General features: G+C 48.3%; 1 protein-coding gene across 1 annotated transcript; it reads right to left on the bottom strand.

The window, feature by feature from the left end:
• Positions 1-5: 5 nt before the first annotated feature.
• On the bottom strand, positions 6-26,339 carry HK1 (hexokinase 1). Its single transcript, XM_072340973.1, has 18 exons — positions 26,181-26,339; positions 20,736-20,898; positions 17,787-17,935; positions 14,562-14,681; positions 13,278-13,373; positions 12,292-12,391; positions 12,018-12,201; positions 11,353-11,508; positions 9,690-9,923; positions 8,819-9,123; positions 8,456-8,604; positions 8,230-8,349; positions 7,167-7,262; positions 6,153-6,252; positions 5,007-5,190; positions 3,157-3,312; positions 2,528-2,761; positions 6-1,847 (listed from the first exon to the last, which is right to left on the bottom strand). Exons 1-18 carry the CDS (start codon positions 26,241-26,243, stop codon positions 1,703-1,705), a joined length of 2,754 nt encoding a protein of 917 aa, XP_072197074.1. The 5' UTR covers positions 26,244-26,339; the 3' UTR covers positions 6-1,702.
• Positions 26,340-27,470: the final 1,131 nt, after the last annotated feature.

Raw genomic sequence — 27,470 nt, 5'->3', positions numbered from 1 at the left:
CCAGGTAACACACATCAAAAAGTTTAATATTGTCACAAATACCACGTAACACTAGTATCGGAGCTACTAGTGTGCAAAGTAAAAAGACTCTCTACCTTTGCAAAACCAGTCAGGCATGCAATTTTTCAGGTAGACACACACTTAAAGCTGCAATGACTGTTTGTGACTCACATGTTACTTTACAACATTCACTCACAGTGCACCATAACGCATATTGAAATGTTATCGATAGGTAGGGCAATCCAAATCTTAGGGGTGGAAAGAGGACGAAGAGGAGCAGCTCGCACGCTGACAGTTACTTTCTGCAGGAGAAAAGAGTGGGGAGAACCATGCAGAGTCCTCACATGTATTTTGGTGGAAGAGTGGGAATCCAGCACTGCTGCGTGGTCTCCCTCTTTGCAGAAAGCAGAGCGACTGGCAAGTGTTATTTAGCTTTTACTTTCCTAACTGCTTCTTGATGCAAGTAATGCAACTGCTGTGCAAATACAATAATGGCATTGACTCGACAGAGGGCAGGATGCACCAAGTGTACGCGGTCGTAGTTGTTGCTTTAGTCCTTGGAATAAGCTGGGCCTGATGTTGTCTTTGTGGTTTATTTAGGTTATGCAGCCAGGTCCTCCATGTCAAGCTCAAAATGAAGCCCTTTCTGGTCATTAACTCTAGCTGAGTGCTCATGTTCTGAGTGCCTGCTTAACAGTACTATGGATTAAAGCTTTGTGTGGAAGCAAATACCCATTTAAGGCGAGAGACAGAAGTACACATCCGAGCAATATTACTGAGCTGCAGATTCCTAGGAGGGCAGCCACATGCCCTGAGCTAAACTAAAGAGAAGAGATAAGAAGTAACTTTCCTAAGAACTCTTTAAACAGATGAATGCAGCAGAGCCCAGGGACCACAGGTCTGCCAATTTCCCAGGTCTGAAGATTTGGATTACCCCAATCACCAGCCACTTTGTTGGACTCCGTAGGGATTTCGTGCTGAAATGTTACAGATTTTGCTCAGTAACACAACATTGTTCACAAAAGCAAGGGGAAATACCAGTGGAACCAGATCAGTGGGACAAGGGTGTTTACTTTAATTTTACCATGACAAAACAGGCATCAAGAAAGCAAGTAAATCACGTTGTCAAATCCCACTATAGAGTTACTTGCGTGCATAGCGCCAACACACTGCAATTCTTCCACAGTGGCCTTAAACAAAACAACAGCAGGTAGATCTGTGGGAGGGAACTGTTTCCCTTTCACCAAAAGCACTGGGGCCCAGGCGTGGTGATCAGCTTGCTGGCGGTGCACTTCACAGGGATGCTGCAAAGGTCACACTCGGTACGACGCAATGGCAGGTCTCAACACACATCAACTGGGGGAAGTTTCATCTTGGACAACAACCAATTGATTTGTAACTGCAGAAATTATAGACCGTTTTTTTCCATGACCTACAGATGGGGAAGGTATCAACAAGGTGAATAAGAAACATGCAGATTGGGGTCCATAAACAGGAGATATTATTAACAGCACACATTCTATCTCGTATCCTATTCTTTTTATGTCATTAGTTGTATTTCTTTTTCCCGATAAAGCAGTGAGTTCTGTTGTTTCCTTTCTTTTCTTTCTTTTCTTTTTATTTTTAACCAGTTCAGACTACGCAGTCGGCTGCTTTAGGAGAAGGTGCTCACAAGACAGACTTGGGGCCAGGGTTGTGGAGTTCAGTTCTGCTCAGCATCGCGAAGCCTGCATCCCACTGCTGTGATGAGCGCTGCCCCTTTCCCGCTGCCGTCCTCCGAGAGCAGGAAGGTCACATCACACTTGGGTGCCAGATCTTTGACTGTTTGGTGCATAATCCTCGAAAAGCTGCAAAGGGAAAGAATGGCAATGGGCAAGGGAGGTCTTGCAGCACCTGCAGAGCACAGCACTGCTGCAGGCTTTTGCAGTGCTCCCCACATCACAGCAGAGGGAAATGAATGCTGGAAACTATAGTGGGTGAGAAGACCGGGAGCAGAGGTCTTTTCTCTCTCTCTCTCTTCAGTTGGAGCTACTTGGATCACTAGAACCACAGCAAAGTGGAAAAAACAATATTGCATGCTCTTCTTCTCACCTACCTCCTTACACAGGAGACAGGCACTACTCCTGTCCTCCCAGTGGGCTTAGCTGTGCTAGACCCCTGCCTTCACCTGTTGCTGCCTCCTAGTGGTCCATCCCCTTTGCCTGCTGAGGAGAACCATTTCCCAGAGAGGCATCAGGCCCTCAAGTTGCTCTGTCATTGCCTGTACATAGCCAACAGATCATTCCCTTGCTATGTGGCCTCAAACTTGTTCAGCAAGCTGTCTCGCCTTCAGCTTGGCACAGCCCCCTGAGTCCTTCACAAGTCCTTCTTGATCCTCTCATTACCCTCTAGAAGGCTCCAGCCAGCCCTGACTAAGATCTGTTTTCCCTGGCTCTCGTCTTAGCAAACAAGTGAAACCACTTGGGGAAAGGACACACAGCAACATGCTACAGGTCACAGGCAAACAAACACAGAGGAGAATACTCACTGTGGGTGTAGTTTGTACAGAGTCCCATCCACACCAACCGTTATCTCCAGGTGCTCTAAGCCTCTGTTCTCCCTAATTTTATCTACAACTGCAGCCATTCCAGCACCACACAACTGAGCTGCTCGCTTTGACACCGCTCCGCACACTGTCTTGACAATGATACTGTCGTCGCACGTGCTGTTGAGCCCCAGCTGCTGGAGAATGGTTCGCACCTGAAGCAAGGCTAGCCTGTCACTGTGGGAGCAGAAGAACACAGCATTGAAGGCCAACAGAATTTCAGATACGGTGTCTGAGCAATAAAGACATGAAAACATCCACTAAAGAAGTATTCTTCAGCTGATGTACGTTCAGTTCAACACTTAGAGCTATGCACAAACAGGCACAGAAAAATGATGTCCAGTGATACAGTAAGGGAACCTTTGACAGCCATTCCTATGACGTAGCTGTGGGCACTGCTAGAAGTGCAGATGTCTCAAGGAGCCCTTCTGCACACGTACAGGTTCTTGGTGAAACCAAAATCATCCCTGGGAAACTAAGCCCAACTCTCCAGCTGTCAGGCCCCACCAGCAGCACCACAAAGTGTTACCACACTGCTTCACTCCACACAGCCTCCCACGTGATCCCCTTACCTCTCAATCTGTGAAAGGAACTTGGTTTCAAAGATATGCCTGGTCTTCAGCGTCTCTGAGATCTGCCCTCTGAACAGGAACCCTCGTTTGGTGAAGTCAATCAAAATATTGCGGACTATTTCTCCCAGGTACATCCCACTGATCATCTTCTCATACCTGCAAGGAAAGACAACAGCACAGCTCAGGGGGACACCTGATAGAGGGACACGTGCAGGCAGGGCATGAAACATGCAAACCAATTGAAAAAGAGCAGTCATTTATTATGGCAAGAAAAAGCACAAAAGCTCAGTTGGAAACCTTGTGAGTCCATCTAAAAGTACCACACATATTCTTCATGTGCATTTTCCCCCAGCCAGACAGTTGTTAATGACAGCTAATGTTTCTCCCAGACAGAAGAAATGAAAAATTATTGCCAGAGAGCCAAATGGTGCCTGGATGGAAGCCATGTTTGCTGTGCATTCCTTAGCAAAGCCTTGAGCAGAACCCAGGGAAAGCCTATAGCCACTGTCCAGAGTTTGGGGAGTCCTCTCAAAGCATGGATGGGACCTTGAATAGAAAAAGCTCAGAGGCTCCGTGCAGAAAAGCACGGCAAAGTTACATCGTATGGGCTCTCTGAGTGCAGCATTTTTAAGGGAGTGCTGCAAAACACCCCTTGAAAGTTAAAAATAAAAATGTGAAGAGGTATGGGCAGCACATTCCCAGGGTTGCTGACCTGTATGCTAGCAAGCCAGGGGACCAGGGATGGTTTGGGCTTTTCAATTAATTCCAGCACCTGATTTCCAGTAGGGAACCAGTAGTTCAAAAGCCAGTGGGAGGAACCAAGCTGTCCCAAACCTCTCACTCAGCACACAGAACCCAAGTTTCCCAGCAGCAGGCCTGCCCCAGGCTGCAGAGAGGGAATGTTTTCCACCCACAGACTTCCTCCTGGCACACACCAAGTAGCAGTGCTCTGTGCAGCCATGGACAGCCCTGTGATGAGGACGGGAGACTGCTTGGCTCTCCTTCCTTTCCAGCATCATTCTGGTGTGAAAGGAGCATTCTGTGCTCTGTAACCGAGCTGTGCCCTTAGCAATGAGAACTGAACACTTTTTCATTTAGTGAAAAGTGCTTTCAGTGATGCATCCTTTATTTCATCTCCCGAAGCTCTAAGCAGGGTTCCTGCCCTGGAGGATACTGAGCCCAGCAGAGCAGCCACCTGGAAGCAGGCCATGTAGTCCATTTAATACCAGTAGCTCTCCCAGGCTCGTACCCAGTAAGCGTCCTCCTCCTGAGTGCCCAACTCTTTTTGGAATCAATTCCAAGAGACGGAGCTCTCTACAGGGAGAGTTCAGCTAAAAGAGATTAAACTGAGACCAAGAGCACCAGAATAACAAGCCATCCTAAACCCCTGCATACAACATGGGATGAGAAATAGGGTGTCTCAGTAATCAGAAGACTCCTGAGGCTCTCACCAAAAACCCCACACCACAGTTCCATGGCAGCAAACAAGCTCTGTGAAGATGCTCAGTGGACATAATGGCTCCATCCACCCGAAGGAATTTGATAGTAGTTAAATGAACTTAGGATTTTGTAAAGAAAACACAGAGATGCTGCTGCAGAACAGTGTGGCAATGATTAGGACCTCGACTGCCAATATAGAAGACAGTAGGAAGAGAAGATGAGGGACGTTTGCCCTCTTGGAGGCTAGAAAAAGAGAAGCAGAGAAGGGGGAAATCACACAGGACAGATGAGCTGCAGTTATTCTCTATTCTTAACCTCTCCTTTCTGAGACCTGGGAGAAATCCAGTTCTCTCTTAAAAGCATTTGAGGCAGCCTGGCTTATTCTCAGCACAGCATTTATCCCACAGTACCTTTGCTTTCCAGCATTTAGTGAATAGTCATCAACTGCTTTGTCATATATTGTCCTGATATCGTCCAGGCATCCATTATCCCCGAACGCTCCCCACTCCATGTTCACACACATCCGTCCTTGCTCACCATCCACCATCTCTATGTTTCTCATCTCCTCCATGTAGCAGGCATTGCTGCCAGTTCCTGAGGAGAGAAAACATTGAAAGAATATTGAAACTCCTGGCAGTCACCTTCCACAAAGCCTACGGACCTATGAAATCTGGGGGAAAATATGGCAAAGGGAAAACCTCAGGAAGTTCTGAGGCATCAGGCAAAGAAAGCCCCAGGGATTTTAGTGGCTAGTGGCAGGGTATTGTTTAGGTTTTTGCTTCTTTTGTTGGATGTTTCTTTTTCTGACGCAGGTGATATAGGTGATCTCTTGTTGCCAGCAGAAGCAGAGACCCAGTCTCACATGTGGCAGTTTCCAAAGTATTCAGTAGTCAAAGCAATCCAAGCAGGGGACAGGGGGCTGTTAAAGCCCTGTGGCTTTTGGTCTCATTATCCCAGAGGCACCCAGGCCACCTACGAAGTCCCTGCTCCGCACACAGACAGCAGTTGCAGAGCATGTCTGGAAGGGCTGCAGCACAGACAGAGGATGCTCACAGCATCCCAAGGACGTGCTGCCCTTCCTGCAGGGAACTCCCCCTGTAAACGTGTCAGCAATGGAACAGCAGAGACAAGGCTTCCTACCCCCACTGCTCTGTGCTGACTCATCCTGGACATTCTCCAGCTGTCTGAAGGAGTAATTGGTAATATTTTATCTTCCTCCAAGCCACTTTGAAAGCACTGTTTAAGCTCACAGATGCTTTGATCCTTTCCTTCCCTTTCTCTCACTAGGCAAGGCCCAGAGAACTTATTTCTCTGGAGAACTTTGGGAATTCACACCATCCGTGCCACAGGGATTGCCAAAGCTGAGGCATGACATGTGCAAAGGCATCGGCAGTCACATGTGAAGTTATTCCAGCTGTTCCGCTGCTAGGAAGGGAGCTGGTAGTCAATGCACTTTGTCAATCAAAACCTTCCTTCATGCGCACCGATGGAACATTTTCAGGAAAGCACAGGGATGTCCCCATGAGAATATAGACAGAAGTATCTCAAACACATACCCACAATGAGTCCAATTTCACAGTTTGGGTCTTCATAAGCACAAGTCATCATCGTGCCCACCGTATCATTCACTACAGCTACCACATCCAAGTCAAACTCCTTGGGAAAAGAAAAAAATCGCAGTAAGAACTCTGGGTTTGGAAAAACCCCTCACACCAAAGGTTACACCAAAGTGGACACTACCAAAAGAAACAACTGGGAGTACTATACACATGTGCAGAAGTCAGAAGTTAATGTACCAGCAAGCAGCCATGGCACCTTGCATGCTCTACCTACTAAAGACTATAGCAATTGAAGGAAGTATTTTCCCAGCTGTTCCCTTTGGCTTATGCATAGTTGAGTACAGATCTTGTATACAGGCACACGGCAGAGACCTACTGGCATTCTGTATTTCAGCAGTGCAGTAGCAAATCCAGCAGCACTTGCTGATAAAACTCTGTTAAATTCCATGCTGTCCTCTGGTTATTGTCTTCCCCTACTAGAAAACATCAGTTAAGCCGCTCAAGACTTTTTTAAAGAACAAGTGTTACGGGGGCAAAACCTGTCATTTAGGGTGCATTGAGAACCATTCCTGCAGCCACTACATTGAACATTCCTGCTTTCTCAATGCTCTGATGCAGTGTCAATCACCACAGGGTATGAAAACTGATTTGAAAATTCTGTTCAATTTAGCAAAGTCAGAAGCCTCTGTGGAAAAAAAAAATAACAACAACAAAAAAACCCCATCAACTAAGCAAAGAAATTCCCCAGCATGGCTTATTTTGAGCAGCAGTTGCACTTTGCTGGCTGAACTCTCACATTTTCCCTACACTGCCCTATATGGTGACCCAGACGTGTGGCCAGCAGAGCCACAAGCCACCAAAGCTGCTGCGTCTGGACCTTCCATGCATGGCAGGAGGCACAGCCTGTTTCCTCGAGGCACACTAACCCCACCAGAGGGAGCCACCCTAACCAGGAGCTCTGTAGGCCCTGCAGGGGAGGGAGAGTTAGGAGGAAGGAAAAGTAAAAATCACCTCTCTTCTTTTAATTCCTTCTCTTAGCAAATACACCACGTCTTCTCCCTCACAGTCTGTAGCTTTGAATCCTTTTGTCCAGTTGAGAAGGATACCCTACAAAGAAAGCAAACAGGTTATCGCTTTTCCTGATGCATTGTGGAGTGCCCCAAATCCTGTATACCTCTAAGGGAACATCACTGAGTACTTCTATCTAATAATTTCCCTGCATGTAAACTCAAAATTTGAAGTGCTTTAGTGTGTGGTTATACAGAAGGCTCTGTTATGTCTGGAATTTGCATCTAACACTACTGACCATGCTCGGTCTCAAGATTTCCAGGACAGAAACATTTGCTAATGAGTGAATCATTCTGCATCATGCCCAAAGACAGAAGATGACAGTTAAAATGAAAAAGCAAAACATCAGACATCTCGGTTTGAGACAGAAACTACTTATTTTTGAAAACACAGCTTGCTACAAAGCATCACAGCAGGGGACAGAGCTATTGCCCAACCTGCAGCAATGCAACAAACTCAAAAAATAAAGAACGCAACAGAAGACGTATCTTCCTTCCAAAAAAAACCCACAAAAGTACCAAGCAGACAAAGTTATTAACAGCTGCATAGGTGGAATTGGTGGTGATATGTGGCAGCAGAGGGGTTAAACACAAGCTGTAGGCTGCAGCAGTCTCTGGCTCATCTGGCAGAACCAGCTCAGCCTGGGAAGGGCTCTGGCAGCAGGGAGGGACAGAGCCAGCACTGCTTACCGCACACACAACCAGGGAGGTACCACAGTTCAGTGCGTTTATATGGTTGGAAAAGAACATGTTGTATTAAAAAAAGGCATACTGCTACCATGGAAAATATAAACACGTTCATCTGTCACAGCCATGGGCTAACCAGCATTTGCAAAACTGCCTTAAAAAAAAACTACTTATAGGAGAAGACCAGTACACTGGTCACAGTCAGAGCATGAACCCTCCCCCTCTTACGACCTCCCTGTAAGTGCCCAATGGGTGATGCAACAGAGAAATGAGGCCTAGCATAAGCACAAAAGCAGATTCAAAAAAATTAAGGAACTTACAGCATCCAGACTGGTCTGCTTGCAAGGGAAGGAGAATGTGAAGCCAAGAGGAAGTCGTGCACCTTTTATTCCCATATAATCCAGGAAGTCCGAAATGCAGGTAACAATGTGGTCAAATAGCTTTAAAGAGAACAGTCAAGCGTTTGAAGTTGTACATCACACTACTGCTCTCCAAAAAGCTATTTAAAAAGCAGCAGTACTGTGGGAGAGAAACACAGATACTCACCTCTTCTCCCGTTCCCTGCATCACCTCTATAGGAATTGCATAGATCTTGTTGTGCATTTCAACCGTTCTCCTCTTACCACTGCGAATTTTCACCAGCAACACTCTGAAGTTTGTCCCTCCAAGGTCAAGTGCCAGAAAGTCTCCATTCTCTGTAAAAGAATATGTGCGTGTGTGCATTTCAAGAAGCAAAGACATGGGGTTGGGCTGCCTGCAGTACAAGAGTAACACAGGGATTTTCTCTTTTGAGTCTTGTTTCATTACAACAGATCTGCTTGACCAAACTCAAATCTCATTGCAGGGAGTTCACATTGGATGCCCCACAGCCAAGCTGCATCCCCCCCTCCAGCTAGGGTGCTCCCATACCTGTGCCATCTGGCGTGCTGCGGACAAAGGTGGGCAGCATTTTCACTTTGGCAGTCTCGTGACTCTTCTTCTTCAGGCCTGCTTCCATCTCTGTTCTCATCCTCTTCTTCACCTGCAGCAGCTGCTCATGGGTGAGCTTGAACTCAGCCAGCGTCTCGTCAATGAGCCGGTGCTGCTCCGACAGCCGGTACGCCACCGCCGTCACCATCGCTGCCCCTTTCCCACTGCCACTCTCCGACAGCAGGAACCGCACATCCGAGTCAGGCACCAGGCGCCGGGTGGTTTTGTGCAAGCGCCGAGCGTACCTGTGGGGAGAGGCTGTGAGTTCATACTCTGTGCTGCCTCCCCAGCGGGCCCCAGAATCCTGAGCTACAGTCTTTTAAGTAGGTAAATGGCCAGGGAAGAGCAGCTCTTCCTCCCTGCCCCTTTTCTCCTGAATTCCTGAGTGCATTAACATAGGTCCTCCTCAGAGCCATACCCATATGCACAGTTTTATACTCTGTGTAAAGGAAGTCTCCTTCCAAGACATCTACTGAGACCCGCTGAGAGAATATGTACTTGGAGACTACCATAGCTTTCATTGATACCAGAGTATCCAATTACTTCTGGATTTTAGCTGCTCTGTTGTCTTTGGGTGCTGTTTTTTGTTGTTTTTTTATTATTATTATTTGTTTGGTTTGTGTTTTTAACCTCACTCTTCAGTTAAAGACATCTTTCCTTCCCACCAAGCTCCCCATCTCAGACTGAACACCCCACACCCATGTTATGGGCACCTTGTCATCTCAGATCCAATCTGAGTGACATCTTGGGGTTACACACCCAACTCTTTGCAAAACAGAAGATGTGGCTGGAGCCGAGCAGGGGAACTCACTGTGGATGCATCTTGTAGAGAGAGCCATCAACCCCCACGGTGGTGCGGAGGCGGCCAACCCCTTTGTTGTCCCGCAGCTGGTTGAGGATGGCACCCAGCGTGGAGGCCACCAGGTTGGCTGAGCGGAAGGACACAATGGTGCAGACATGCTGGACCGCGATGCAGTCCTCGTGGGACGGCTCCACCCCCAGGCGGGTTAAGATTTCTTTGGCTTTGTTCAAACCTTCTTTGCTCCTACAAAGAAAGGGTAGTAATGGGTATTCCTTAGTTAGACTATAAAATACAGGACTGAGACACATTCAACTACATGTCTTGCTGCACAGCATATGAGAAAGGGGATGGGAAAGTCCAACTCTTTAGACGCAAACCAGCTTCTCTGGAGCTGGAAGCACCAGTCCCACCACTCAGCACAGGTCTGAGTGTACAGCTAATACAGCATCCATTCACTCCTATGTCTCAGTAAATCAAGCTCAGCATGGAAAACAAAACCCTGAGCGAAGGTTGCCTAAGTGATTCCATCCTAAAGGCTCTCTTTTCAGACTTTTACAACCTCACTGAATTTCTGCCTCCCACACTCAATTTTCCCATGCTAGAACCCAGCCTGAAAGCAAAGTTTCTGGCAAAACTCACCCATGTGCAACTCAGTCACTTCCACAACAAAAACAGGAGCTGTATATCTTGCTGCCATCACTGCACTGCCATACATCTTTTTAAGGACTCTTGCACATAGCTAGGCACCAGCTAGAAATTTGAAGCTGCACAGGAATGTGCCTCCCACTTATAACCAAAGTGCTCTTTGGGAGGTGAGGTGGAATTTCAGGTCTAATTTTGCTCTAGATAACTAAGTTCCTCAATACCTACTGTTTTTTCTCACTGTTGTTCATCACTACACTGGCTCCACCTGGGTCTGAGGCCAGGACAAATGGACCCACACATTCAGTGGAAAGCTATTCAGATAAGACAGTCTGCAGGGATTGAAGTCATAGCCTGTCCCCTTGGCACTGCACTCACAATCAACAGTACCTTCGTACATGGGCACCAAAATCGGAAGCTTTTCAAAGAGAAAAGCTGGCCCAGTCACTACAGCACAATTACCCCAGTGATGTGAATTTTAAGAAAGCAGGGATCAGAGCCAGTAAGCACTGACCGAAAGGGTGATGACACTATAAGAAACCAACTGGCACATAGCTGAGAGGTCACCCAGCACTGCCTACGGGACTGAATGCTCTGCCTTGTCACACTTGCTTTCTTGCTGCCCAGCGATCCCGTGGATACAGCAAGAAGCAACACAAGTATTTGGGAGGAGGCACTAAGCCAATTTATTCCCACATTTAGCTGCAGGGTAGCAACTTTTAGGTCTTGGCAAGCTGGGTGAGTGGTAGAGCACAGCACATACGCTGTAGCAGTGTGGATGGTCAGGCTTTCATCATGCCTCCCAAACTATATGGAGGGAGAAATCTGCCACCTCTCAGGTCAGAGGGGCTGGTGGCTTTGGGAAAAGGATGCTGACTGCTTCCTGTGGATCCTCACATGTTCAATATGCACCCATGTTGGAGGATGGCTGCCATCTCCAGTGCAGCTCATTCCCCAACAAAGATAAAAGAGAGATCAGAAAATTAATATTTAGAGTCATTTGGAAACCAGAGCAGAAGGGAGCACTCACTTTTCAATGGCAGAAACATGCTTTGTCTCAAACTTCCCTTTGGTGAGAAGCTCAGGGGTGATTCTCCCTTCAAAGAGCAGTCCCTCCTTGGCCATCTTCACCAGGATAAGCCTCACCAGTTCCCCCATGTACATCCCACTGACCATCTTCTCAAACCTGCAGGAGAAGGCAGCAGCAATCACCCATGGGTTCACAGACAACACCAAGAGGCACAGACCAGCTGTGCACCTGCACCACATGCACCAGCCAGTGGTTTGCACTGGCACAGGCAGTCAAGCTTTATTAAACTGCTGAATTCACAACATGAGTGGAAAAGAGAGTGTCATGCAGCAAACAAAAGCAGCAAGAGTTAACTTTAATTGTCTGGCTCCAGGAAGGGCTGTGCTGATAAGCTGTGAACTGAAGCTAACACAGTAAAAATCAATAGCCCTAATCAAGACTTTGGTAACTCTGATCATATCCTTCCTCCTGGAACGGTCCTGTCTGCATCAGGGCTGCTAAAGGAGTAATTTTGAAGCAAAGACAAAATGAGGCACTGCAGGCAAAATGTGATCATGCCTGGCCCATGCCACCTTCTCCTGTTGCTGGTGAGAGCAAATATTTTTCCAGAATCATACCACATGTTAAATAAAGCCAAAAAGTTCATAAGTAACCTCCCCACTCACAGTTGCTTGCCAGGATTTAGGGATCCACGGTCGATCTCTCTATCAAACTCAGTCCTGATGTCTTCTAGTGAGCCGTCATCTCCAAAGGCCCCCCACTCTGTGTTTATGCACATCCTTCCCTCATCCCCTTCCACCAGGTCAATGTGCCGCATCTCCTCCATGTAGCAGGCATTGGTGCCAGTGCCTTTAGGGAAAGGACATGAAAGTACTAACTAAACAGGCCAGGCAAAGGGAAAAAAAGCCACATAAATTCTGCAGCAGAAATGTGCCTCACCAATGATCAAGCCAACTTCACAACGCTGGTCATCAAAACCACAGGTCATCATAGTCCCAACGGTATCGTTCACAACAGCCATGATGTCTGCATCGTAGTCCTGATGGAGGAAAAACAGTACTTGTACCATATGGTTTCTCTGGAAAACATTGCTTGTGTTTGTCACTGGTTTGCTCATAAGTAACACCACCAGGAAGAGGGGAAAATCATATAATCACAGAATCATTAGCATTGGAAAAGCCCTGTCAGCTCACCCAGCCCACCACCAGTGCCCATGTCCTTCAATGCCACATCTCCACAGCTTGGCAGTACCTCCAGAGACAGTGACTCCTCCACCTCCCTGGGCAGCTTGTGCCAATGCATTACCACGCTTTCTGAGAAGAAATATGTCCTAATGCCCAACCTGACATCCCCCTGGCACAACCTGAGGCCAACACCTCTTGCCCTATTGCTATTACCTGGGAGCAGAGGCTGACCCCCATCTCACTATATGAGCCCAAATTCATCCCATCTCATGTTTAAGGCCTTTTTGTCTAAAATCAGCAACCCGAGCATAAAAATCCCCTTCTCTTCTGCTCCTCACCCTTGTCAGCCCACTGCACAACTTTGCTGAGCTGCTGCAGAGGAGCCCCAGGCATGACATGCAGTTTCTCAGGAATGGAATGTGTGGGTATTGCTGAAATACTGCGGCACCAAAGGGCAGCGCTTCCTCAGTTTTTAGAGGGTGATAGAATTGCTGAAGATTGCCAGCAACAAGCCATAACATAGTAGCTGAGTTTTGTGCTATGAGGAGCATCACAGCTTCCACACAGTAATTGTGAGATCACTCCTTTTTCCCAGCAAACAGCTCATCTACATGCAAGTGCACCATCACTCACACCACATGCTCAAGTCAGTGGTGTGAACAGACGTCTCTGACACAGAAACACCAGTTTGCTTTGATGCAGAGTTTAAAATGAAAAAAAAGAAAACGAAGCCCAATTTACCCCACGTTTCTTGATGGCCTTGTTAAGCAACTTCACAACGTCTGCTCCCTCCACTCCGCTCGCTTTGAAGCGCTTTGTCCAGGTTATCAGAATGCCCTGATAAAACAAGACAGCAGTCCTCAGGACAGTGCAACCAGAAAAGAAAGTCAATTTTATCTTTTTCCCTTTAAGAACAAGATTTTGTTCTTCAACAGCATCTTCAGGTCTCTGTTCCTAACTGAAAATATTGGAAATGTAGCAAGGGTTAAAATGCTTAAACACCTGTGTATGTACCTGTGCTCCAAGGTAAGTACTGGGATTAGGTGTATACTTAACATATGTACACATATAAAAAGTCATCACAGCCAAGGCTTAAACACAAAGTCTAAGCATGAAAATAATTTCTATGATGAAAAGGATGAAAATAAGTACAAATGAGGCGAGAGAACAAGATTTAAAAGTTAAACAAAGACGAACCTCAGCAAAAAGCATATATAATATGATAAATTCCATTAAAAATCCTGATGTACATCATGGTTCAAATACATTGCACTGCTCAAGCAGTGTGAAATATAAGCAGCACTGCCTTACCTGGCCCTGCTCAGTGCCAACACTGGGAGCTGTGCACAAGGCTGCCTGCAGCCCTGCAAGCTAGCAAACAGGTCAGCCTCTAACAGCATAACCTCTTACTAAAGGTGCAGCATGGGGTTGACTTCCCTATATTTATTTGCTACACCATTGCCATAGCAACACTGCACCAGGAGGCTGCTGAGTCACTTGTGCTATAAAGAGCAAAAGAAGGAAAATATTATAGCACGCTTGTCATGGGAATCACACCAGAAACTCTGTGCAAGGCTGTTTTTTTTGCATGCAAAAGCACGTTGCTCCCAGGTGGCATATCCAACTGCACTCAAGGGGGACATGGCTCAGCACCACTGTTTGTGAGGAAGACCCTCAGCTGGATCAGTGTGTGCGCTTGGGAAGTTCAGCAGACTGAGAGAATGCAGTGGGATGGGCCCTTCCCAGTTCTCCCCCACACAGAGGTGAAAGGCTTCAAACCAGCGCTGTGTTTACACAGCAAACCACAACCCTGAGGAGCTCCTGCAGAGGCAGTATAAAACATCAGATACTTCTTTGTCATCTGCTAACCGGCTCCTTCACACAGAAGTACAAATACCAATCTGTTTGTGAAGCACAGCACTCACTTACTCCAAAAACATATGACCTGTCTGGGATTCTGCTTTCATAGCATTGTTCGAATAACATGCTCTTCTGCATGTTAAGAAAGGCGTGCAATCTTCTTACCTCATCCAGCTTCGATTGTCGGCATGGGAAAGAAAAGGTAAACCCAACAGGTAATTTCTTGTCTTTGATTTGTTGTTTCTCCATAAAGTCTCCCAGGCATTCAGCAACATGATCAAAAAGCTGCAAGAAGACCAGAAAAGCACCAGGATTAGAGGTACAGGTTGAGGGAGAGCACACTTCCAACCGCATGCGAGGAGAAGGGGAACAGATCTACTCCAGATTTTTAGAGATGTTATTGACAGAACTACAGAAATACTCCCCAGCCGTCTGCATATCCTGTGTTACTTAAAATGCTGAGGGGGATAACTGGAAGGGAGTACAGAAGTCTATCTGCTGGGTGCAATTAGCTCTCACAGCTTCGCTGAGAACAATTCACAGTCTCAGAGAGACAGCAGAGCACTACAGACGATCATGAACACCAAGAGGAATGTCTGACTGTTTGAAGTGGGTCAATGAGTGGTGTGTGCAACGTTACGATTTAACAGAACACCTTTAACTCGTTCCTAAAATGAGATCTAATATGATTAAGCCCAGAGATGGTGGTTTCCGAGGGAGGAGGCTGCCCTTTGCTGTCTGGGGCAGATCAAAGACACTTTGCTGGGTGAACAGTGATACGGCACGGGGCACACTGCACTCCTGTCCAGATGAGGGAGAAAGGAACATGAAAAGAACAACTACAGTGAAGTAATAAAACATGATGGCTACTCCGGTAGGCACACAGTAATAACACCAGCCTACATCTCTATTATGTTTTTCATCTGAAAGTATCTTGCTACATACTCAAAAGCTCCAGCTGCTAGCAGGATTACAGACAACAGCCAGGGGCCAAGTGTAAACCCACAGGAGTTTTGAGAGCAGGAAATAGAGAGATTGACTGATGACATTGCTGTAAAATCCCCCTCTTATGCAACAAATCACGACCACATCAAGAGGAGACAGGGCATGCTTCATAAGTCTGACCACACAAGATCCCTCAGCGCTCCCAGTGCAGCTGGCCATGCAGGTCCTAGCAGCCCACTGTGATGCCCTTCTGCAGGTCAGCAGGCGAGCAGGCTGCAGGCAGCACACCGTGACTCAGGGAGGCACACAGCAAGGCACGCGCACCACTCTGACCCAAAACATGCATGGGCAAATCCAGTTAACTATTAGCTACATTCTTCACGTTACAGTAGCTGTGTCTGCTCAATAATGCATGCTCTAGGTGTGCTACTGTTTTCAGTAAAGCACAGAATAAAGGCATTGCTCAAAAGAAGGGGAAAAAAGGGAGGTATTTATTGATTTTTCTGCCATTAAACGCAGTACATTGTTTCCTAAGAAGACTCAAGGATGCATCTGTGTGCTCCCATATCCACACTAACATCCACATCTTAAAATAACCTGCTCTGCCAGGATGATAGAGGCAACATCGTGAATTCCTGAGGATTTTATACAAGTGAGACAGGCAGATGGAGGAAAAGTCCAAATCACTGCTCATGCACAGGTATGCAGTGCTGGAAGCCCAGCAGTATCATAGATAGGATCACAGAATTATTCAGGTTGGAAAAGCCCTCTCAGCCTACCCAGTCTGACCCCAGTCCACCCCCACCCACCCATATATATGGCCAGTGTGTCAGTGCCACATCTTCACGACTCGGCAACACCTCCAGGTGACCCCATCACCTCCCTGATCAGCCTGTGCCACTGCATCACTGCTCTTTCTGAGGATAAATGTGTCCTAATACCCAACCTGAACCTCCCCCTGGCACAATGTGAGGCCATCACCTCTGGGAGCAGAAGCTGACCCCCACACCTCACCACAATCAAGCAACCAGGCCACGACTCTGGCCATGATATTGCCTCCTCCAGTTGAGCCCTGAGAGGTTTCCTCAAGGATGCAGTCAGCGGGCAGCCAGCAGGCTTTGGCAGGCAGATGCAGACCTGAGCTCAGGCTCAGACTCCTGAACAGGGAGGACTTCAAAAGAGCAAGGAACCCTTCACACCTGGAGAACAGCCACAAGCCCAAAACCTACCTCCAACACAGAACGCAACACTAAAATCAAGCATCACAGGTGCTCCCATTTGTAGTGCTGACACAGAACACAGACTTCTTGCAAATTTTAGACCTGCTATTACATTGTAGGAGTCAATGAGAGTTTTGCCCTTGACTTTGATAGGGAACTGTCTCCAACTGTCAAAGCAGTCAGGCTGCACCTGACAGATGGGGAAAAGTAGAACTTCAAATGCAATGAAGTAGGAAATATCAAAACAAACTGTGCTGCCAGCAAGGCACGAAGCCATAAATTGCAATCCCTTCAATAAGGTGATTACATATTAGGCTTAAAGAGTATAACTCACCAAAGTTAATGACACAGTCTGCTAAAAAACATACTCATAGCCTACCCTGCGCAGGCATTTCAGTCAGAGTAGTCCACTAATCTGGCTCAGAGATCTCACAAACCTCAGCCACGTGCAACACTCGTAAGTTCCAAATCATCTCCTGCCTCTGTGCCTCCCAGGCATCTGCCATGTTTTCCTGTCAAGTCTCACAACAACCATTTCAGTCGTGGTCGCATACTGTCACGAGACAATTCCAACCTGGATGCAATTACTGTGATGGTCACCCCTCTTTTTCCTATTACTTAAATACCAGGAGGACTGCCCACCATGAGTCACTGGAAGCCATTCTTGCTCCCCCTCCCAATTAAAAAGCCATGAGAGAACCTATCAGCCTGAACTCTATGCTGCTGGCTCCCAACAGCTCAACGGCCTTGGGATATTTAAAAACCAAAACACAAACACAACAAAGCCCAGGAAAGGACGCAGAGCTGACATCTCCCAGCTTCTCCTTAGTGTCCCTCTTGCTCCTCCATCCAGTCTCAACTGTGTTACAATTGCAGGGTTGGTCTTGTCATTTGCCTACAATACTAAGTCATCTTCCTGCTCTCCATTCCTATCTCTGGAAGTTAAGTTTACTACAAATGCAGGAATTCTTATTTCTGGGACAATTTTCTCCTTAATTCAGCCAAAAGTCTCCCACGCAATGACAGCAGAGCAGTAGCAGGCACGAATTCTCTGTTACTCACTACATCTTACTTATTCTCAGTATAGACAAAGAGCTGTAGGGCATCTATGTGTTCCATAGGTGGAACTATTAAGATGCTGCGGTCATTCTTAAGCTCTTTTCCAAAAAGCACGGGGTGAAAGCAGCAAATCTTTAGGGAATAGTCATAAGGAAGAGGCACTTACCCGTGTCCCACTGCCATGAATGATATCTTCAGGTGTATTATAAATTTCACTTTCCATTTGTACTGTCTGCTTTTTTTCATGCGATACTTTCACTCGCAGAATTCGAAAGTAAGAACCGCCGAGATCCAGAGCGATGAAATCTCCTTTCTCTACGTGGAAAACAAGACATGGGTGATTAAAAGCTGCATGCAACATGCATTTGGGTAAAAATAAGCTCTATTAATTATAATGCACAGAGAAATGCACAGTGCTTATGGCAAGCGAGTCTTAAGCTGTAGGGCATCCATGCAAAGCATCAGCTCAGTTCCCTCCAGCTGAAGATAAAAATGGTGCAAAGGCAAGGACGGCTGCCATTGATGCATGGGTAACTGCAATGAGAGCTTATCCAGAAAGAATGAACCAAGAGCAGGCAGTTTGTATCCAGATCTCATGACTAAGCTGGCACAACAAGGATCTCAGGAGAAATCTGAAAGGATGTTGGAAAAAGGAGAGGAAATGAAGGGATGCCAGAGCACTGATGAGCCGCCTCGTGTTGTAAGCAAGCCTGTGTCGCTTTGGCAAGTAGCAGCAAATAGTGGCTGGTTTGTGCTGTGCTCTGAAATCAATAGATTACAGGGAAATGTAGTTAAGCAGGAGCCACTTGTTTCACCCCTAGAAGCGGAGATTCACTGCAATCTGCAGTCAGGTTACAAAAGTCAGAGAAACAACAACCTGAAACACCATGCAGAGCCCAGTGCTGCCGCAGGAGTTACTCAGAACCTGCAATCCCTTGCACAGAGCTCCTAAGCACCTCACCAGGAGCCAGGGCAGAAGTGAGGGTGCCACCATCCCCCACTCTGCACTGGGAAGGATTTCAGAGGTCTGAAGCCAAATACACGACCGAGTTCTAGCTATCTGGGAAATGACACTGTCAGTAGCCCCTGGAGAGCAAAGCAAATACATCTGACTGAACCGCTCCTGCTATCTTGTCTTATCAAAGAGGGAGCAAACAAAGACAGCTATCACTGAAGTCTGTGAAAAGATAGCATTTGGGAAGCAGCGAGCACACCTTAACAAACAGCCATGTGTGCCCAGGCTGCAGCTAATCACTGAGGTTACTTGCAAGCACCTGCATGTGTACACAGGCTTACCCACGCTGCTCAGAGGGAAGCATAACAGGCACGCAGTGCTTTCTCACCCTTGTTTTTTTATTGGTTTGTACTTTTTGACAGTTCCAGAAGTACTCTGAACTGCAAGTGGGATGAGCTGCATCCGCCAGCTGCCTTCCATATTGCCAGTTCCATCCCATGGCACTCTTCAGGCTTGCACCTAAGGCTGTCCAACTTTATCCTATGCCTATTGGAAGGCCATTCCCAACATCATCATTTCTCTACTTTTAACTAAATTCTACATGGAAAGAGCTCTAGCAGCTGGGAAGATCAATATCTACTGATGTGCCGTGTCACTCCAAACCTCAGCTCTGCTCTCAGAGCCTTCTGACTCCACACTGCTGCCAAAACACAGGGCATGCAATGCACCGTGAGGATTAGCAGACTCAGATTCACTTCTGAGATAACTGTCCAACTTCAGACCACAGCCCCTCAAGTCTCACAGCTCCTCCTCATTGCCCCACACACCCCAGGAGCCCTGCTCTGCTCAGCAAAGCCCTCCAACAGCCAAAAGAGGCAAACACACTGCAGAAGCCTTTATGGTTTTGCAATATTGTGGTCTACTGAAGCAAACAAAGCTCCACCATAAGAAAAATTACAAAGAGTCTGCTTTTAGAATATGTAATAAAAAGACAGTGGGAGCCCATGACTCTTACCAGCCCTTAGAATTGCACTGCACTGGAATGCAGCCTTCCCTTCACGCTGCTTAAGACATGGGCAAACTCAGAGTTTGCTGAGATAAAGTCCATGCAGTGCCTCCTTGCCCGTTTCTGAACACCGAGGCTTTGAATATTGCTTTGCACCACTGAAGATGTCATTGAAAATGTGAACACAACCAAATTGCACGCTCAGTTCTCCTGTTGGGGTTTGCATCACAAATTCAGTCCCTCACCTTCATCAGGACAAGACTGGAAGGAAACATTTACCACAAGCATCTCATTAAACCAAATACCTGAATAAGCTTTATTGTAACAGGGTATCATTTCTTGAATGTAAACCATTACCTTCAATAAATAAATGAAAAATCAACACTGGGCCAGATGGCCCTATTTCAAGCCTAAATGCACCTCAGTACATACTTCAAACAAATCCTGCACTTCAGAAACAGCTTCCCTGGCAGCAAACTGACAGATCAGTGCTGCTGATTTCCAGCCAGGCTCATAGCAAGGTAGCATTTGGTAAGAACTATCCTTCCGCATTAAAAAGATAGAACTGCTCTGAACAAAACCTAAAGCTTTCTGTATGCTAAGTGACAGTTTTGTCTCGGACTATTTCAGGAAAAGAAACTCAACTAGCAGCATTGAATCTACACTTCATACCACAAAGACGCCAGAGTCAGAGGAGCAGGAGGGACCAGGCACAGACCCTTTTCCCCATATCACATCACATCCCCAGTCCACACCATGCAACAATATGCAAAACTATGGCAGCACTCACATGTGGTTGCCTCTCCTGCAGTCCCTCAGAGTCAGCCCTGCCTGTGACCCAGCTGCATACAGCAGCTTCATGGCTACCTTTCTCAATAGGCTTCAGATTTCAACACAACATTGCAACATAACAGCTAGCGGTGCTAAATTAAGGGAGAAGCAGGAATTGAGCTGGTTCTATCTTTATTTTTTCAACAGAAAATTGCATTGAAATTAAAAAAGCACAAGGTGACAGAAACACAACAGCAGAGCTATCAAAGACCTCCACCTGCCACACAATTCCAACTACTGCTCTCAGTAGTGCTTTGGACCATTTCTAACAGGTCTCTCACGAAGCACGCCATCTTCAATAGAGAAAATTCTCAGATCCTTACCTGAGCCATCAGGAATGGACCTCACAAAGGTAGGAAGCATTTTCACTGTAGCAGTTGGGTTGAAATCCCTGGAGAGGCCGTTCTTCATTTCTCTCCGGAAGCGAGCCATGATGTCTATCAGAGTTTCATCGGAGAGCCGCATGGCGTAAAGGTATTTATCAATCTGGGGAGAGAGATGAACACGAGCATGGATGTCCCAAAGTGCCCAAGCAGAGCTATACCATGTACTACTTCTGAATTACAAGGAAAATATAAGGATAGTCCTTAGCACTGGTGCTCTGCTCAAGCCAGCAAGACAGTGGAGCACTTCACTGTCTATTGATACAAAATCAAGGAAGCAGTATGAGTGCCATGACTTACATAAGTTGAAGCCAACCCATACTACTGCCTTCCCAAGGCAATGCCCAGCCCCACATCACTCTGTGCTCTCCTTTCCACAAAAAAAAGCTTACCCACAGCCTCACACCTTTACTGCCAGCCTTCCCCCACCTCTCATCTCTCCTGACCATCCACAAGCTGAAAAATCAAAGTTAAACATTTCTCTTGAGGCACCTTGTGCTACATGGGCAGATGCTGCAACCCACCAAGGTGTCCTTGTGTTGAAATCTTCCATTGCAAAGGACCCGCTGCAGCAATTTCAGCACTATGTTAACAGCTAAGAAATGATTCCCGAGTACCAGAGCACCTTTCCTATCCTGCTGCAGAACCATCTCATCCAGAGGCTGGGGAGAGGCAGAACTTTGCTGTGGGCAGGTTGAGTCTTCCTCATGAACATGAAATGTTAAATTAAAAGTGGTTGACTTCTCCCTTCTGGCTTCCCAGGACAGGAACTTCATCACCCTGGAAGAAGGAGATGCTTCCAGATTCCCAGTAACATTGCTTTCCATAACGTTACACCCATCTTCAACACCATGAAAAGTAAGAGATGCTTTGCACCTCAGAAGTACAATTCAGCCTAATGGGTTCTTGCCAAACATATGTGCCACTGCATACAACTCAGATGCCAGTCTATTCATGCCTTCATTTATTATCTGCCTTAGAAACTTGATTCTGCAAATAGTGCACAAAAGGTTCAAACCAGATCCACACCTTTGAGATTGCTTTTGCTCATAGCTTAGCAGGATCGAGGAAATAAAGCCCTGCTCATGTTTTCTGTCCTCAGCAAAACTGGAAGAACAACCTGATCCAAAGCCACACCTCTGTGCCCAGGCTCTGTACCTCCTCTGCTGCTGTGGAAGACTCAAGAGCACTCATCTCCCTGCTGATGCAGGAGTAACAACAAAAGACCCCTTGAAAAGTGTGTGTATGTAAACACTCCATAAACCTGGGACTTTGATACAGGAAACGATGGATGACGCCAGACATGAAGGAAACACAGACAGTCAAAATGTGATTAGACCCTAAGCTGGTCATAAACCCGGTGCCATTTGGATTGCTCTGCAAAAAGCACTTCTGCAGTACCAGATAGTGTATCACTCCAAACCAGATGTGCTCCACTGAGCAGCACTCGTGCAGCCAAGAAAGGGGGCACAGATGGCACCAGCCAGATCCTGAACAGCAGGGCTGGGGGCTGAAACGTGGGGCTGCAAACCCAGGCAGAGCAGACCCTCCGCATCACCAAGCAGCATGCAGACAGACGGGTGCTGAGGCTGGTGCCGGGCTGCAGGAAGGTCTCTCTCTGCCACTGTAAATGCCGCCAGAGCTTTTTTTAGCTGAGCCTGCTCGGCAGTGATGTCAGAGCCCGAGGTTATTCCCTTTTAAAGGAGGGAGGGGACTGGAGCTCTCATGGCTGTCAGCAGCCCACGCTGCCGCTCAGAGGTCCCAGCACCCAAATCCCCCAGTGACAGCTACACTAATGCATCACGCCATGAAAATACCCCCTTACAACACTATACCACCTTTCTGAAAACAGAGCTGAGGCCCTGAGTTCCACCTCGTCCAGCTGTGAGTGCAGCTTTTGGTGTTTGCACAGTCAGGACTGTGCAAGCCTACGCTCCTAGAGCTGCCCTTCTGCAGTGGGGTAAATGGGAGGCAGGGCTCTGCTTTCCCCTTGAAAAGCCAGTGAGAGCCATCGGCCTCATGGGGCTGGGAGCATCGCGCCGAGGCCATCTTCACCGCTGAGACTCATGGGGCAGGGAGGAGGGGAGGCGAGGACAGAACCACACTTCAAAACAAAATAGCTCCTGTGTATAAGTTTGAGGGGGAAAAAATAGCTGTTCTCTCCCAGGCAAGAAAAGGGTTAGTCATTTCAGCAGGACAGTCGGAGGGAAAAGCAGCACTCCTCTGAGGGAAAACTCCCAGCAAACAGCAGTGAATAACTAGGCGGGGAGATGGGGGCTGGATTATGGGAGGGATGTTTAATAACACCTCACTCTGTCCGTGGCCAAAGCTGATCAGAGAGCAAATCCCAGCCTTATCCAAACGAATGCGGCAGCAGGGTGGCAGGCAGGGACAGTGAGACTCCTGGGGACCAGGCATGGCCCTGCACACAGTGCACACAGCAAGGAGCAGAAAACACTGCTTTATGTAGCTGCCTCCAAGATGGGCATCCTCCCTGGGTGCTGCTGTACAAGCCTCCGGGAGCTCCATCATTTCCTTTTTTTTTAAATTATTATTATTATTATTGTATGTTTTTTAATAGCCAGACAAACCTTGCAAATGTTTGGGTTTTTTTTAGTTGTTTGTTTTTTCTTTGTGTTTTTTTTTGTTTGTTTTTAATAGGATTTCATCATCCAAATCACACACAGGTAATTTTTCTTGCTCACACAAGACCATTTGTACTGGGGGAAAAGGGCTGTTTGAAATTCAGAATATTGCAGGAGCAACATGGGAAGGTGTGGACTGTCGTGAGTGGGTAATGCAACAGACAGCACTGAGGGCCCATCCTCACACACTGCAGAAGAGAAGGAAGGCTCCATGGACACCTGATAGCAGTCTCTCAGTACCTGGAAGGAACTCAGAAGCAGGAAGTGGAGCAACCTTTTACATGGACCGAAAGTGACAGTGTCCTACAAGGGGGAAAGGATGTAAACTAAAAGACCTGAGATTGAGGTTAGATGTTAGAAGGAAATTCTTCACGCAGAGGGTGGCGAGGCACTGGCACTGCTGCCCAGAGCTGTGGGTGTCCCATCTCCGGAGGTGCCCAGTGCCATGCATGGGGCCCTGGGCAGCCTGAGCTGCTGGGAGGCAGCCAGCCCATGGCAGAGTTTGGGGCTGGGTGGGCTTTGAGGTTCCTTCCAACCCGAACCATTCTGTGGCTCCATGAGTCTATAAAACACACAGCCAATTACCCAGACACTGCCAGAAGCATCCTAGAGCAGGGCACTCCCATAACTTCAGAAATCATTAACACCTTTTGTACCAGCGCAGCCTTCATGTAAAGCCCTTCACCATGCCAACACCTTCCTGCAGATCTGTGCTCTTCAGCATCGGGAAGATTCACCACAAGCTGCAGCACGTTACAACAGGCAGCTCGGCCATCCCAACCTTACTGTTTATCGGATTGGTTTCTGAAAAGCCTTTACACGATGGGACAGAGCTCCAGGGATTTTCCTGATACCTGCATGTTATGCCCTGTTCCATCACGTTCTTTTCAAGGTTTATAATCTTGGTGTCACTCTCAAAAGATTCATTTTTCTTCTCGTGTCAGGCAACACGATGAAAAGGCATTGTTCCCCTGACAGGGCAATCAGGTAACACCTAGTGCTCCCCACTCCAGAGCCAGCTCAGCAGGCACAAACCTGCTGGGACCAAAGCACTCTAAGGGCAGGATGCTACTCAGTCAAACCACTCCATTTGGGTAGTACATCGCATTGCACGTCACCTGCTTGCTTCTGCGCAGCAGGCTCATGGGCAAGTGCAAGGATTTATGGCTTTGTGTGTCCTTCAGCACTGTACACACTGCCTTGCTCCTCCTGCCTGCCGTGACTCGCCCAGTACAATGCTCCAAAACCTGCAAGGTGGGGCCAAAATTCCTCTCAAATATAAGAGAGTGCCTAACATCCAGCAACACACAAACAGCAGGCATTGCTCCTCAGGCTGAGGGCATGCCAAGAACCTGGAACCAGCCTGGGGCTCAAAACCTGCCCCAAGTGATGTAGACAAGAGCAGATGTCTGAAGGCCTCTAGAATGGGCAGCCCGCTTTTCTCTCACTGCATTTCATTTTAGTTTTCGAACCTAAGAATGCCTCACAGCTCCCCAGCCAAATGATTTGCCACGCCATCAGCCAACAGCAGCTCATGGTGCCAAACCAGCCTGCAACAAATAACCCCAGGGAGCACCGTGGAGGCCTACATACCCCCTCTCTCGGCCTTCCCCACGCAGCACCGCAGCATGCAACCCTACGCTTATCTGGGGTTGCTAAATATAACAGCACAGCCAGGCAGGAGAGGCCTCACCCAGGCACGCAAGCCCAGCACCAGCTGCAGAGTGCACAATTCCTGTGGGAAAGGGAAAGAAAAGCCCTTGGGAGCAAGGAGCTGCTACTGCAGGGGCTGAAGGCCTTCCAGCTCCTTACGAGAGCTGCAGAACGGAAGAGCCGAAAAGCAAAACGGCGGAAGGAGACGGGGAGCACAAGTGGTGCTTGGGGTTGATGCAAGGGAAGAAGGGGCCGCAGGCAGGCAAGGCAAGCAGGCAGGGCAATCCCCCCGGGCACAGGCAGGGGCCCAAGCAAGGAGGTACCCCCTGCTGCAGGGTGAGCCCCACGGAGCAGCCCTGCCGATGCCATGGCCAAGGATTCCCCAAAGTACTGTAGGGATGGATGCCTTTGGCGGGCACTGGGCCATGCCGAGCGGGTCACGTAGCAGCGCTGGAGGAGGTGGCAGAAGAGAAGGGAAGGGAAGCCTCCGCTCCGTGACGTCAGCCCGGTAGCACAGCGGGGCCTGGTGACATTTGCAATTATTTTCCTGATTTGCATCCCCACATCCCCAGCCCTGGGCTCCCTGCTCCCCCAGCCCTGCAGGGTGCTCGGCCGGGACCTCCCTGCCATGTTTGTACCTACCCTATGCTGTGCATCACACCACAGGGCTACGCCAACCATGCTGCTTAACGCAGGAGGAGAAACAAAAATACCCACAGAGCAACTTCTCCCTTCCAAGCATCGCCGCCTATACATTCAGAAGTCAAAAAGGATCTACAAGCGACTGCTGAACGATGGATGCCCACGGTGGCCAGGAGAGGAGCAGCCCCCTGCTCAAGGATGCTGGTGCCCGGAACGGCCCCTGCACCCATCAGCACCAGGGCAACCCGGTCGTGCCTTGCTCGGGCTGGGTGAGGCTCACGGCTGTGCCGCCCATAGCGGGGGGTTGGCCATGGGGACAAAGCAAAGACGGCAGCAAAATAAATGATTTAGGAAAAAAAAAGAAAAAAAAAAAAAGCAAAAAATAAAAGCAGCCACTTGGGCTGCTGCGGGGGTGCAGCCCGTCCTCCTCGAGGCTGAACCCTACCTTTTTGACCTGGTCCTCCTTGAGCTCGGTGAAGTAGTAGGCCAGAAGCTGGGCGGCGATCATCCTGCCGGCTGCAGCGGGCGGCTCCGCGCACGCAACGATGCGGCGCCCCGGGATGGCCGCGGCGCCTCCCCTTCCTCCACTCCTCCTCCTCGTCCTCCTCCTCCTCTGCTGTCGCCCCGGCCCCGCCCGCTCCCGGAGCTCGTGCGGCACGGAGCCCTCGGCCCCGCGGGGGGAAGGAGGCAGCGCGAACGAGGAGGGGGAAGAGCGCTGCAGAAATGGTCGTTTCCAGCAATAGGAAGGACAATGCAGGCTGCTGGGGCTTGCATTACTGTGGAACGGGAAAAGCAAATGCAAACAAACAAACAAAAACTTCGGAAATTCTGCTCTGTGGCTGTTTTCAGAAGAGCCGCTCCATTCAGAAGCACTGGAGAAAACAGCGGTGGGAACGGCCCCCCGCTACACACTGATGCTGGGGCAGCTCCGAGCATCCCCCCTCGCCCCTCTCCCCGATGTGCGGTGGCACCGAAGGAGCAGGACACGGCCTTGACCCCGGACATCATGTCGGTCCTTCCTTCACCAGTGCAATCCCCAGACCAACGCTACCCCATCCCAAAGCGTGCTGCCACCTCTCTGTCGCTGCATTCCCTATCATCACCCCAAAGAATGTGCCAGCCACTGCAAAGCCCACATCCACGTAAGCAAGGACGAAGCTTCCCCCTAGGAGCAGAAGAATGAAGGCAGATGCCGAGGTGACACGTGTTGCACCCACACCCTATTCTTTCCCAGAACAGGAATGCACAGCCATGCATACAGCACTGATGCTTGGAGGCATGATTTGCATAGGCATTGTCTGCCGAAGTCCAAGTGATAAAAAACCTGGTTCTCGAGTTTCCGGCTTCCTTTTCAGTGCTACTTCAATTAAATGGCCACATCGGTGAACGCCACAAGTTCTTTGGCAGCCATCCTCCTCTACGCTGCCCCAGTCACTGCAGCAGGGCAGGCAGGATTTCCTCTACCTCAGCAAGTTGGCTTCAGCTCTTTCCCTGAGATTCTCATCAAGTGTTCTGCTGTTCTGTATGCAGTGCTTGGTTTTGGTGAGCCAACAAGTGAACACACCACACTCCCAGCATGAGCTGCGGGTGCCTAAAGACACAGCAGCCTGGAGCAGGGCAGCAGCTTCCAGCTACGCCCAGTGATACCCCCTCAGCCCCCTCCAGCTCACTTGGGTGCAGCTCTCTGCTGGGCCTCTCCTTTGCTGCTGGTTAGAAAGTACCTTAATTCTCAGCC

This window comes from Excalfactoria chinensis, chromosome 6, assembly GCF_039878825.1.
Source record: "Excalfactoria chinensis isolate bCotChi1 chromosome 6, bCotChi1.hap2, whole genome shotgun sequence".
Lineage (NCBI taxonomy): Eukaryota > Metazoa > Chordata > Aves > Galliformes > Phasianidae > Excalfactoria > Excalfactoria chinensis.
Note: the sequence above shows the minus strand (reverse complement) of the source record. Positions and strands in the feature narration are given on the sequence as shown.